Raw genomic sequence first — 13,915 nt, forward strand, 5'->3', positions numbered from 1 at the left:
CAATAAAATTCAATGTTGACAAAACATGAACAGATGTTGGCCAAAAATACATTCCCTAATAACACTGTATACGGGGTTGATTTGGACTCAGTTAGTGTATATACTTGGCTACGTTACTTATCCACCAGTGGAGGAACAGGGGCAAACAGCAATAGCAAGGAAACTGATAGCCCAACACTGGTTGGATGAAGCGGCCCTCGCGCTTATGGAATTTTTAACTAGTCAACCGTCTTCTACTGTGGGAGAAAGGGATATATCTTAAATGTAAAACGGGATATAAATCCGACAGGATATGAAAGAACTGGTTGAGCACCCCTCGGATAACCCCTCAGAACTTGTTAGGCAATGTTCAATTGAGTTGATTTCAATATAGTTATCTGCGAGTGAAATAAAAAGGGGAAGGATATGGAGAATATCGAAAATGCAAATATACCTCAGAGATGGACCAGGCAGGGATATCTGTATTATATGTGATACTGGATAGGATTGGTTATAATCTCACCTATGTACATTAGCTGTGAATCTGTCACAATATTCTGCAATGTAATTAAATGGGATGGACAAGATAAGAAACATTTATGAACCTCCCTAGGAATTCCAAAGACTGCCCTTACAAAATGATATGGCCGTAGGAAATATACGCCGAAGACTCAAAGCCTACATGTTCATCATACGAACAGTTGTACTGCAGCAGAGGAGACAGACATGGACTTTAATATTAACTTTTTTTATGGACCTGACCTATTCTGATCAGTGGTAATATGTGAGAGAACTAAGGGAGGTGGGAGGGAGATTTATAAAGTACTGTTGTATTTTGTCTCCACCACAACTAGGGGGTGGAGACATGGGTTAGGTTCGATGACTGACAGGGAGTGAGGATGTAACGCCACCAGATGTGGATTGGCTGCTGCTCCGACACTCCGTCTGACAAGCGGGGGCGTGCCTGTCATGGATTGTGCCCAACCCATGTCTCCACCCCTAGTTGTGGTGGAGACAAGATGCAACAACGAGTTTATAATGCTCAAAAAAAGACAAAAAATGTCAAAAATAATTTAATTTTAAAAAATGCTAGTAAAAATGTGAACGACTCTAGGGGTCTGAATAAATTTTAATTTAAAATATATAAAGGAACATAAGTAGAAGCATCTCACCTTTATTACTGCAGCCTGCTATTTGGGGACCCTAATGTGAAAAAAAAGAAAGAAAATTATACAATGAAACAAATAAAAAAACTGATATTTTGTTGGCAAATTACAAAGAATCTGCCCAGCGCTGCGTTTATCATGCACCTCTGTCACTTGGAGCTCCTGCTTCCTCTAAGAACAGAACTTTAAAAGCAGAGTAGCCTTACATGAGACGACTGTTGGATGCATAAGTCGGATCTCAGGACTTATTGCTCCTGTACTTTGACTCATGAGCAATAGTCGTTCAGTGAATGGAGGTTGAGCACTGAGATCGCTTCCGGGCACCCGCCTCCATTCACTGTGAACAGGCAGTCATTCATATCGACATAGTTGTGCGAGGGCTCATTTTTTGCGGCACTTTCTATAGTTTCCAGTGGTACCATTATAATACTAAACGATTTGTATAGAATAAATATGACTTTTTGATCGTTTTTTATCGCATTTTTGCTTGCAGACAGGGTAACCAAAAAAGCGCATTTGTGGCATTCTTTATTTTTTTTCTGACAATGTTCACCGTGTGGGGTAAATAAAGCGTTATTTTGATAGATCGGACGCAGCGATACCAAATATGTATTTTTGTTTTATTAAAAAGCGTATCGGCAATCAAGAACGGGTTAAATAAAGGAAATGGTTTGTAACTTGAAAGTGAAACTTGCTAGCTGCTATTCTATTTACCAGTGGAATCAGCAGGTTTCAATTTTACAGAAAATATCAATTACTTTCTGTTCTGAATTTTTTTTTAAATTTGTTGCACAGTGTTATTGCTCAAAACTCGTTCAAACAAGCGAAGGTGAGTGATAATCGTTAAGTGTAAACGTGCGTTCGTCGTGCACTAATCGTTGACTTGTCGTTTATCTCAGAGTTTTAGCCAGCGTAAAAACGTTCGTTTGTTAGTTCGTTATTCGTTTACTTTAAATGCCAATTGTTCGGTCTTTGAGTGGCTGAAGGACTTGAGGGGAGGGGTGATTGTTTGCCTTTTCCAAAAACAAGGAGTACTTGTTTACTTATGCTAGCAGAAGACAATGGCTTTCTTCACACTGAGAAGGTACAGGTCCATAAAATGGAAGAATCTGTCTCAAAATGGCCACTAGATACAAAATGGAGCATTATAAGATGTAAATAAGCTTGTGTGTAGTGAAACAATAATTAAAGCAGAAATAACTTTAGAGCATGACATTCGGTGCAATGTCTAATGATTTTTTCTATTCATCCGAGAACATTTGCCTGGTACAGTCGCTATCAGAAGAGACTCCCCCACGTCCTGAGCTTTGGGAAAAGAGCAAATCGTGCTGATAAGACGCTGCGATCATCCAAACTCACAAGGGAGGAATAATCATTTGAAGGACATTTCACATAGATATTCTCACTACGCTGATTGTTGAACAATACACGATTCTTGATGTTTTTCTAACCCAATAAGATTAACCCCATGACTAATGACGTATTCCTTTCCTGTATTAGAACTATACAAAGTGAATAAACTTTCAGTGTACACGCCTTAAGCAGAGTGGGCTGTATACTTGTCGCGGCTCATCTCTACGTATCCGTGGGAACTAATTACTATAAATCATATAGTTTTTGGCCTCCCTGATGCATCCAGGTACGAACTAATTTGGAACCCAAGGCTTGAAAGGTTAATGTGACCGGTCATGTGTAACGGTCCTTAACAACACTAATTAAAATCCTGCTGGCCAGAGATTTCCTCGCATAAACTCACTCTGACCTGAGCAAACAACATATGCAGTGTTTACTTAAGCTAATGAGGGAATTAGAGAGGATTTCAGACGATTATCTGTGTGTTTTAATGCACAACATTTTATGAAAAAAAGTTGTTAATTCGTTCAAGCTATAATCGTGGTGCGTAAAAGGGCCTTTATAAAACATGGCAAAAAACTAAAACAAAATAAAGACTATGGCTGTTACCAACTAAGTAATAGTGCTTGTATTTTGCTGGAAGACTTACCATAGAGGAAGATGTAGAGCTTCTTATTCTATACGTCAAGGTGGTGGCTGCTGCTGGGTGGGCATTGACGTACGGACCACCACAATTTACATTATCTACAAGATAGTTTTGAACCCATAAATTAAACTGAACAGGACTGAATAGAGACTTGATTTTTGTACATTACATAAGCAATACAAGGGTATCATCCATAAATCAGACTCTCCATGGACATCCACCAACCTTAGGTACATCTAATTTCTACATATCTTGACACAATTCCGCCATGTGCCTAATATTACCACTTGTTCAGATACTACCGTGGAGGAGGATTGTAATAAGGTGCTAAAAAACACCATACACATTAGAGTTCAGCAGTCAGAGCCCACCAATTTTGGCGGAGTAGGACGACTGCCGCATATCCACAGGGGTCTTAACTATTTTTTATTGAAGGTTGAACAACATACAGGAATATAGCACATATTACATGACTAATTAGTGTAGACCTGAACCAGTGAGGGAGTGTAACCGCCTTAGTATTGAAAGGCAGGATATAATAATTACAAGAGGTACAATAATTTCAGGAGATAACAGGTCCCATCTCAAAGACTCAATAAGGGCCCTTCTAAAGCGTTAATACAGAATAGGAGGGCAAGCGTGGTGGATAAAGCGTGAGGGGGGTTTAACACCACATACCCACCCATAGTTCACCAGCCGCCGGCCTCATGGCGAGCCACCCCTGTGGGTGCAGAGAGGCTTTGAAATCAGGAGTGACCTCCTACAGGTGCGAGGTCTAAAGAATCTTGCAGCTCTCACCTTCTGGCAGCGGCGGACCCTCCCTGACGGCGGAAAAAGAGCAGACCTGAGGCTGTATGCACGCTGTGTTGGAGAACCTCAGGTCAACTTTAAAGCAGCTCTAGCTCACCCCTGGGCACAGTCTCTCCCCAGGTATTTGGTTGCAGGCCACGTCTGTGCATGGGCCAGACACTCCTATATTACAACATCTGCACCTTTATATGCCTTAAATATGAGATTTTGTACTACAGCTGCCCATTACCTTTTTGTTGGAATTTAAGAACTTTCTTTTGCAGGTCCACTCTATGAATGGTTTCAAACACATTTTCTAACAAATCGATGCGAGTTGCTAATAATACATGCTTCTCAAGATCCACCATGAGCGACAAGAAAGTCTGTGGGAAAGAGGATATACATTCCTTACAATCTGTAATACTATCAAAAACTCACTAGATCTAGCTGTGAAAGGAAAATGTGTAGGCAAGCTGCATATTTATAGCATTGTCACTTAGTATGCAGAATCTGGGTAAGAGGGATACTTCAAACCGGCTACATTCATCAGACGTGTTTAAGGGTCAGGCTGCTGAGTTCTTGTTTCAATGAGGGAAAGAACGTCAAGAGTTCGCTCAGGCAGCCCATCTATACAGGCAGACACATTGTTGGCTCCTTCAAAACAGAATTGTTCGGTCGTTCACATTACCTGTATATCCTCCTGTCCACGTGCATCATGGTGTTATCGGCGGCGATAGTCCGCTCACAGGTAACGCAATGAATGCCTTCCATAGGATAGCTATGGAAAGCGCAGCCCGATGTACATGAGTGAAAATCCACGGTGCGATTTTGCCACAATTTTCCTGCGATTAACCTATTATTAATAATAGGTTCATCGCGGAAAATCGCGGCGACTTTAGCGTTCTCCCGCAGTGGAAATCCACCGTGGGAAAACGTAAGGCCCGTGAACAGGGGGCCTATAAGTGAGTGAGAATGACTGACGGAGCGCTATTTAAACTGAACAAGCCAAAGATGATTTATATGCCTGCACAAAATGAATAATGAATGAATCGTTTGACGTTCGATCGTTGGCTGCGTTTACACTGAGCGATTATTGTTCGTTTTTCGCTCATTTGAATGATTATCGATCCGTGTAAAAGGGCTTTAAGTGAGGCAGCAAAAACACAATTCTGTACGATTCAACTGTCTTTCTAGCAAGTAGTGTATGATACATGCATATATACGCTCTTCAGAGCAGAGGGGAGTATACATACCTTGTTTTTTTTAAGCATTCCGCTATTTCTCAAATCATATTTTAACAAGAACACAAGGGCTTCCAATTCACTTTCTTCAACCTGCTCATTGAGTTCTATGATAAGAGATCTGTTAACAAAAAAAAGCATAATTTGTTAGTCAAAATTCCGCTCCATAGTGTTTTGTGTACTTTTTTACATTGCTAATTCATTTCCAGTTCGTTAGTAAGATATTTCTGATACTGGATAGGAAAACCTCACTCATTGGTCAGCTGAAATTGTTTGAGGCATTGTACCAATCTGTCGGGTCATGAATAGCTCACAATGCCTTAGGGCTCCTGTCCGCGGGCGATGATTCACCGGCGGTAAATCCCCAGCGAATCACACTGTCTGAAGCTTTTCATAGTGTTGCTATGAAAGCACAGGGGAAACGTCCATGAGCGGAGAATCATATCCATTCTCCTCTCACGTGATCTAAATCGCAGCATGCTGCAATTTTCCGCGATTCTCCGCGGTGAGCCTGTCTGTCAGATAGGCTCAGCGCGGAGAGCTGTCAGCTCTCACCTGCTCCCAGGTGGCAGCTCCCATGGCGGAGATCTGCCGCGGGATATCACTACGCCCGTGGACAAGCATCCTTAGGCCGGCTTTACACAGGTGAAATGTGTGTGTTGCGAGACGCACAAATATGAAACACATTCTTTTGAATGTGATGTTTTGCTGCATTGCGATGTGAAAAACAAATCGCAGCACGTTCTATCTTTAGGAGTGCCATCGCATCTCCCATTGTTTTCAATGGGGCCGGCAGCAGCATCACACCGTGTGCTAAGTGCGACGCAAGAACTCCCATTGAAAACAGCCGTGGCGGAGGATCGCTACTTCCCCGAAGTGATGCAAGGCGGTTGTGACATGAAAACATCTGCGGAGAAATCACATGGTGGTGAGGGCGATATCGAGCCGTGATTCATAACCGATACGTCGCATTCGCCCATGTGAAGTTAGACTCAAAGTGAACCCGTCACCTCTTCTGCCACGTATGTTTTACTAAATAATGTTATTCCTTGTAACCTAACAATTCTGAATCAAATCTATTTTTTATTTCATAGCTCTGCATCGTGCGCTTTGTTACTCTGTTACTCTTACTAGACATTTAGGGGTAAATTAACAACTGGGTGTTTGTTTCTTTGACCCTGTCCAATTAGTGCTGACAGTATCACACTGGGTAGGGGACACCTCTGATAGGGGGAATGGGAACGCCCAGTGCTAAATTTATTCATGCCTTTCTAAAAGGAATAACAATGGAATAATTGCTATTTTTGGGGGAATAAAAGTATTCCTGAAAACACGCATTAGGAAAACGGATAGGTCCCCTTTACGCAGGCCTGACACTAGAGATTTCAGTTTTCTAAAAAATAGATCAGACCACACAGTTCACAGATCTGTCTTACGGTCAGCGTCTAGTACAGTGATGGCGCCCCTTTTAGAGACCGAGTACCCAAACTGCAACCCAAAACCTACTTATTTACTGCAAAGTGCCAACACGTCAGGGGGCGGGGCTTATCACGATGTATGACTTTACCTCCATCATTCTAAAAAGGCCGCTTTTAAATAGACAGCGTGCAGATTTTGACTGCTTTTTGGATGTGGAAATACTGTAGAATGTCCTCAACGGGAATTTCTTTCCAAAAAGCAGTCAAAATCTGCACGCTGTCTATTTTAAACAGCCCTGCCCATTTCTGCCACATGTAAGCATACCCCAGCAGTAATAGCAACACCCCACAGTGGCCCCCAGTGTAATAGCAAAAACCCCCAGCGGCCCCCAGCGATAATAGCGACCCCCCACTGTGGCCCCCAGCATAATAGCGACCCCCCACTGTGGCCCCCAGCATAATAGCGACCCCCCACAGCAGCCCCCAACGTAATAGCGACCCCCCACAGCGGCCTCCAGCATAATAGCGACCGCTCCCAGCGTAATAGCGACCCCCGCACAGCGGCCCCCAGCATAATAGCGACCCACCACAGCGGCCCCCAGCGTAACAGCAACTGCCCCCAGCATAACAGCGACCGCCCCCAGCATAACAGCGACCGCCCCCAGCATAATAGCGACCGCCCCGGAGCATCCTCCAGTGTAACAGTGACCCCCCCCACAGCAGCCCCCAGCGTTACAGTGACCCCCCCCCCCCCAGCGGTCCCCACCGTAACAGTGACACCCCACACCGGCCCCCAGCGTAATAGCGCCCCCCCCTCCCCACAGCGGCCCCCAGCGTAATAGCGATCCCCCACAGCGGCCCCCAGCATAATAGTGACCCCCCACAGCGGCCCCCAGCGTAACAGCGACCCCCCTTCTCCAGCGATGTCGACGTATAAATAAAGGAGTTACGATTTTTTTAAAGGGGGGGAGGAAAAAACGAAAGTGGAAAAAGCAAAAAAGCTCCGTCACTAAGGGGTTAATGGAGAGAGACACTTTTACAGCTAATGGTTCACTATACTTTCTGCATGACCTTTGAATGTGCAATAAGCTTGTTAACCCTGACAGCTGTGAACGGAAATACATTTGTTTATCTGACTAACGGATGTGCAGAAGGTCTTCCTATCCTTATGCTTCTTACAGTTTTGTCTGCTTTCTGTTTCCTTGCAGGGGTTTACTGACAATATAGTCTAATGCTGTAGCAGTCTAGTTCCAACAGTTATATGCACCATCATACCACATGAGCACATATGAAGTATTTACTTCTACTGCCGTATACATTGTCTTTCCTAGATTACAACACTGGGGCTTATTTACTAATACTGACTAGAAGTAAGACAGTTTTAAATGCACCAGATTTATTATAATGGCTCTGCTGCATGATAAATCTGTCAAAATCTACAACTGTGCAGTCTAAAGTTCAGAGCACCTATAAGTTGGCTTAGTTTGGTACAATTTGGAGCGATTATGGGTACAATTTAGGCCAACGTCCCTTTTTTGGACCGGTCAGAAAAATTGTCCGAAAGTGTCTAAAAGCACGTAGTAAATATGCACAAAGCATGCAAGACAGTTTTCTGATAGAGAGCCCCATGGTTTCTGCTTTAACTTTATTTACAGGTTAGGTTTGTTGGGCACATTGGACCTTTCAGAAAAAAAAACATTTCCTTTTTTCGGATTCCGCATTAAAAAAATGTGGGTGGAACCAATGCACCTGGCTGCCCCCGGCTTCACCGTACTCCTGTATGAGGACAATTCAAGGCTAGCTCCACCACCAACATCAGTTGGGCAAAACAAGCATTTCATCCAATATAATCAATTTCTTAAAATGCTCCCATCTGCAGCCATCCTCTCACCTCATACCAATGGCCTTCCTTTTGTGTGCATTGGTTGCCCTTAGACATGGCAATCAGTGTATCCCTCCCTTGAGGTTGGCTATGGGCAGTACTGCTTCCCCTGTTCTTCTGACCTTTACTTTATGCTTTCCTACTATATATGAGCTGGGATGTAGCGACTCAGGAATATGTTAGCTTCCGAGTACCTACAGTCACATGACGCTGTAAGCCTGCCCCTCGACCCGGAAGCTTGGGGCAGAACAACTGCAGTGGCAGGGTGGTAAGTAAAGTGATAAGAATGTAAGGGATTGGAAATGTTAGCTACAGCAATTACTGGCACACTTATACATATATACAGTATTTAGTGACCAAAAGCAGTTGTGATACACTCCCAGTAATTCCCATGGATTAAATGTGGTTTGCAAGAACCATTTAGACTACCATCTCACATGGAGAACTTTGCAGACTATGTACTGTAGTTCTTTTGTTTTAAAATGTTGATTTTTTGTGGTTTGGCATCTCCGATGTGAGAATAAAAAAGTACCAAGTGTTGTTGTATGCGAGAAGGAAGTTACTTACGAGGAAACAAATGCAAAATATGCTAAATATGCATGCTTAGTATATAGGTATTCACTTTGATCCATAGTTAGCAGTTAAAGTAATAGGTCTTTGGTATGATGATATGCCATCCAGGCATAATATTAAAATCACCCGCCTAGTATTGTGTAGGTCTCCCCAGTACTCCAAAAGAGCTCCGACCCATCAAGGCATGGCGTCCGCAGCCCTCTGAACGTGTCCTGCTATGTCTTGGTGACGGATAGCACAGAGGTTCTTTTAAGGTTGCTTTCACACGGGTCGGAATTAGTCCATGCGGACAATTCTTCAACCCCATATTGTACTACAGGGCTTGAAATCCACATCATTTGAAACCCGCAAAACGTTAATTCAAAACCAGATCTTCTCTACAACAGAAAATGTTACCGCTGTGGAATTAATGCCGTCCTTCAGAATCGTTGAGGATTTCTAACATACAGAAAATGTAATTCCACAAGTAAAGTCTACAGTTAAAAACACAAGAAATTCCGCAAACTGTTCTGCAAAACGCATCCCACAGTTAAAAATGCAACAAGATCCACCTGAGTGAAAACCCCCGTACGTTTCAAGTGGGGGCTTCATGGACTGGACTTGTTTTTCCAGCACAGCCCACGGATGCTCAATCGGCTTGAGATCTGGGGAAAACGAACAATACAAAAAAACATTCCGAAAAACATTGTAAGCAAGAAAAAAAGTAGCGCTGCAGGAAGCCCAATCAATTAGATTACTAGCAACCTATTGCATGTTGCATATGAAACCTAAAGAATCTAGTGGAAGCCATTCCTGACAAACAAATCAATGCAGTATGTTCTAAATGTAAAAACTGGTAGAAGCAGAACTGGCTGCAGTGGATAACTATTCTGTACATATACCGCCAAAAATAACACGAGAACATTTAAGCATCACAGTATAACTCCAAGTTACTTAAACTATCTAGCTGTCCAGTTAGGCTGGGTTCACACAGAGCAGACTGGTTGTGGTAAAAACTTCATGGGAAGAAAAGTGTGCCTAGAAACTCAGCAAAAACGCAAGTGGTTTTTCAGATGCAGTTTTGACCGGGTTTCCTTGCAGGGGTTTGCTAATAATACAGTCTAATGCTGTAGTAGCCTAGTTGCAATGGAGTTATATGCACCATCATACCACATGAAGTATTGATTTCTACTATACATTGCTGTCTTTCCTAGATTACAACACTTTGGCTGCCTGTCCAACGGGCGAGTTTTCATTGCGTTCCCCGTGGCGATAATCCAGCCGCGGGGAATGCAGTGAAAGCTCTCTATAGCGATGCTATGGAGAGCGCAGCCGCCCTGTCCACGAGGGGAGAATCATTGTAATTCTCCGCTCGCGGCCAGCAAATCACAGCATGCTGCGATTTGCCGCGATTCTTCGCGGTCAGCCTATCTGTTAGGCAGGCTGACCGGCGGAGATCCGTCTGTCGGCTTCTGCTCCCAGGTGGTGGCTCCCGCGGCGGAGATCCGACGCAGGATACCGCTACGCCCGTGGACAGGCAGCCTTTCAGGGCTTATTTACTAATACTGTCTAAAAAGTTAGACGGTCTTAAAATGCACCAGATTTATCATAATGGCTCTGCTGAATAATAAATCAGTCGAATTCTAAGACTATCTAGTCTAAAGTTTAGAGCACCTATTAGTTGGCTTAGTTTACGCCAAAAATTGTGTCCACATTTTGACGCAATTTGGAGTGATTTTTGGTACAATTTAGGCCACACCACTCTTTTTGGACAAGTCATAAAAAAAGGTCTGAAAGTGTCTAAAAACACACAGGAAATACGCACAAAGCATGTAAGCATATTTTTTATGTAATTTGCGGCAAACAGGTGTATTTGGAACAGTAAGTAAGCCCCATGGTGTCTGTTTTAACGTTATTTACCGGTGACGTTTGTCAGGCACTTTGGATCTTTCAGAAAAATAGCAGATTATTTCCTTTTTTCGAATTCCACATAAAGAAAATGCAATGTGGGTGGAACCAACACACCTGGCTGCCCCCGGCTTCACCGTACTCCTGTATGAGGACCATTCAAGGCTAGCTCCACCACCAACATCAGTTGGGCAAAACAAGCATTTCATCCAATATAATCAATTTCTCCCAATTACTGCATCCAAACCACCCTGTGTGAACGCACCCTCTGGAGGCATAAGGCTGCCTTCACATCTGCATTGGAACCTGCGGTCTGAGGTTATGTCGCACATCCGACACAAAATACCGGAAGAAAAAGAACTGCAGGAAGAAAATCAGACCACAAAAACCATCACTAGTTCTGCAATATTCTTCTCAGTTTCATCACATTAAACATATAAGCCGCCTGCACACGGGCGGAAATTCTGCGGCGGGATGTCCCGCAGAATTTCTGCCCGACCGCCTGAACAGGATGGTGTTTTGTAAAAAAAAAAAAAAAAAAAGTGGAAAACAAATTGCGGCATGCTCTATTTCTGTGCGAGTCTAGCAGAGGCCCGCACAGAAATGTCACTCCCAGCCCCCTGGCTCTGCTCTGCGCATGCGCTGGCTGGCAGCCGGCACATCACAAAGCCAGAGCCGCGGGAGAAGGTGAGACCTGCACTGGTCACTGGTCCGAGAATTCTTGCAGGGGATCCGACCTGGCCGTGTGCAGGCGGCCATAATCCCTTAGACTGCCCATTTAGGGACAGGATGAATATTTGAATGCAACATTGTTTATAAGAAGGCACCCAGTTCATCTAAAATGTTATCTATTTGTTGCTTCTCGTCAATGCCATCTGGCTAACACAAAAGGTTCCTTCAGATGTGGGTCCCAGTTTTATAAAGGTCTGCACATTTTTAACGATGCAAAGGGCAACAACACCTTTAAAGGTCAGGCTCTATACGAACTGCAGCACTAGTTTTGTTGTTTTCATCATGTTATGCTTATAATGTAATCTTGTATATCTGGGATGTACTACCGTGTTTCCCCGAAAATAAGACAGTGTCTTATATAAATTTTTGTTCAAAAAGGTTTAACTTTTTTACATGTATAGCTGCCTGGACACTATTTAAATTGACTTTTTAAATTAACTGTTAGCAGGGCTCAATTTTGGAGTAGGGCTTATATTTCAAGCATCATCAAAAAGCATTAAAAAGCATTTTGTATCCTCAAAAATTCTGGAAAATCATGCTATGTCTTATTTTCAGGGAAACAGGGTAGCAGGAAATTCAAGATGTGAATTCTAGAATACATAAATGAATTACCAATCCAGGCTGTCCAATCGTATTGTGATAATATCATGGATCCATGTGGACAACATTCAGCATTTTGCATTTCTCACCTTCATAACAACCACCTTATTTAATCAGGTGTTGAGTTTTTCCAATTAATCAGAACTCATTAATCGTTCAGTGCATTTGATGTACATGCATACTCTTGGGCTGATCCTCTTGCAATGTGGACAAATCATTTTCATTTTTAATTAAGTTTTAGCACTTGCTTTGCTATTACCCGATCATGTGATCTAGGGGTAATATTTTGTCACGTTCTCTAGCAGAAATCAGCGACGGAAGTTCCAAACAGAAGCTCTGACACATTAATACAACTATAGAACATTGGTGGCAATAGACAGTGCAGGAGGAGCATCCATCCTCTGCCCTTTGCTGCAGCAGCACATAGGTGTGTTTTGTCTCCCCATGTGCTGCTACAGCAAAGAGCTGAGGAGGGTTCCTCCTGCACCCATCAGAACGCAGCTGAGTGAGGATAGTCATGAAGGAACCCTAGAGGCCACCCAGCTGTGTCCTGTGTGCGACATCAGCGAAGGAGGAGGCGCCTATCATGTTCTGCAGCCCATACCATATATGGAGATTACTGTGTATTTTGGGGCTTCTCCGAGCCCGCTGGAGAAGAGGTGCAGCAACCAGGGCGCCCCTGAATATAGCAGGAACACATGCTTTGCAGCCAGAGCAGAATGGCATCGACCCAGCATCAGGACCAATATCTGCCTCTGTGTGTGAGGATGAACAGAGCTCTGCAATGTGACCTCCAATGGGCAACTGGGCTGCATGTTTTTGACCAATATGCAAGAAACGGACTCCATGAGGATGGTTGGGGGGCCCAATTTTCTGCATTGTGCAGCTCAATTGGCATTTATAAGGAAACACAAGAAATGGCAGGTCCACCAATGTCACCACCGAGTACATGTGACAAACAGGAAAGAGTCAGGAGACACCATGGTGAGCGTTACGCAGCTGCCACATCATCCAGCATGACGATTTTTTTTTAACAAAGTGTTCTCTTAATTTTTGGGGGGAGCGGCGTACATATCTACATCTCTATGCTAGCTAAACATATTAATACCCCGTGCGCATGGATAATAAACTGCGGTAAAAGTAAGTGTTCATCCTATCTTTCATACTTACAAAACATAATGTTGGCTTAGAGGGGACATTTAATTAACCCTTTCCAATCCAATTTGTATCCTGGCTTTCCTAGGGGCTTACTCTTTTTCTGCCATTATACAACGGAGCTATCTGCTGGCTAAAGCCAGTACTGCATGAGGTGACACGTTGGATAGGCTCCGACAGCAGAAAGGCTGGCAATATATAGTAAGAGAACCCCGACAGATGTCTTCCAACATCGGAGCTGTACAGCCTTAAATTATAATGTCTTTAGAAGTCAGACAGTGGATTGAAAAGGGTTAAGAGACAGCATTTGCAGTTTTCAGAAGAAACTGATCATATTGTCCAATTCCACAGTACACTACTAGGTAAAGCATCTGCTTTGGAGCAGTGCAGAATAGGTCTTTTTTATCTCATTCTGTGGCAAGAGGAGGAATAAACATTGGAATATATCAAAGGACTATTCTGTAAAAACAAGAAACATTAGATGCAAAGGTTTA

At 43.3% G+C, this 13,915-nt stretch overlaps 1 protein-coding gene across 3 annotated transcripts in view; it reads right to left on the reverse strand.

Annotated features, from left to right (window-relative positions):
- CFLAR (CASP8 and FADD like apoptosis regulator) overlaps positions 1-13,915 on the reverse strand; it is a 40,536-nt gene that overhangs the window by 16,358 nt on the left and 10,263 nt on the right. For all 3 annotated transcript variants that reach the window (XM_066575445.1, XM_066575443.1, XM_066575444.1), the window contains 4 exons: positions 5,187-5,295; positions 4,184-4,316; positions 3,148-3,242; positions 1,152-1,182 (listed from right to left, as the gene is read on the reverse strand). In XM_066575445.1, the coding sequence (XP_066431542.1) occupies positions 1,152-1,182; positions 3,148-3,242; positions 4,184-4,316; positions 5,187-5,295 (368 nt within the window). The remainder of the gene's footprint in view (positions 1-1,151; positions 1,183-3,147; positions 3,243-4,183; positions 4,317-5,186; positions 5,296-13,915) is intronic.

This window comes from Eleutherodactylus coqui, chromosome 8, assembly GCF_035609145.1.
Source record: "Eleutherodactylus coqui strain aEleCoq1 chromosome 8, aEleCoq1.hap1, whole genome shotgun sequence".
Lineage (NCBI taxonomy): Eukaryota > Metazoa > Chordata > Amphibia > Anura > Eleutherodactylidae > Eleutherodactylus > Eleutherodactylus coqui.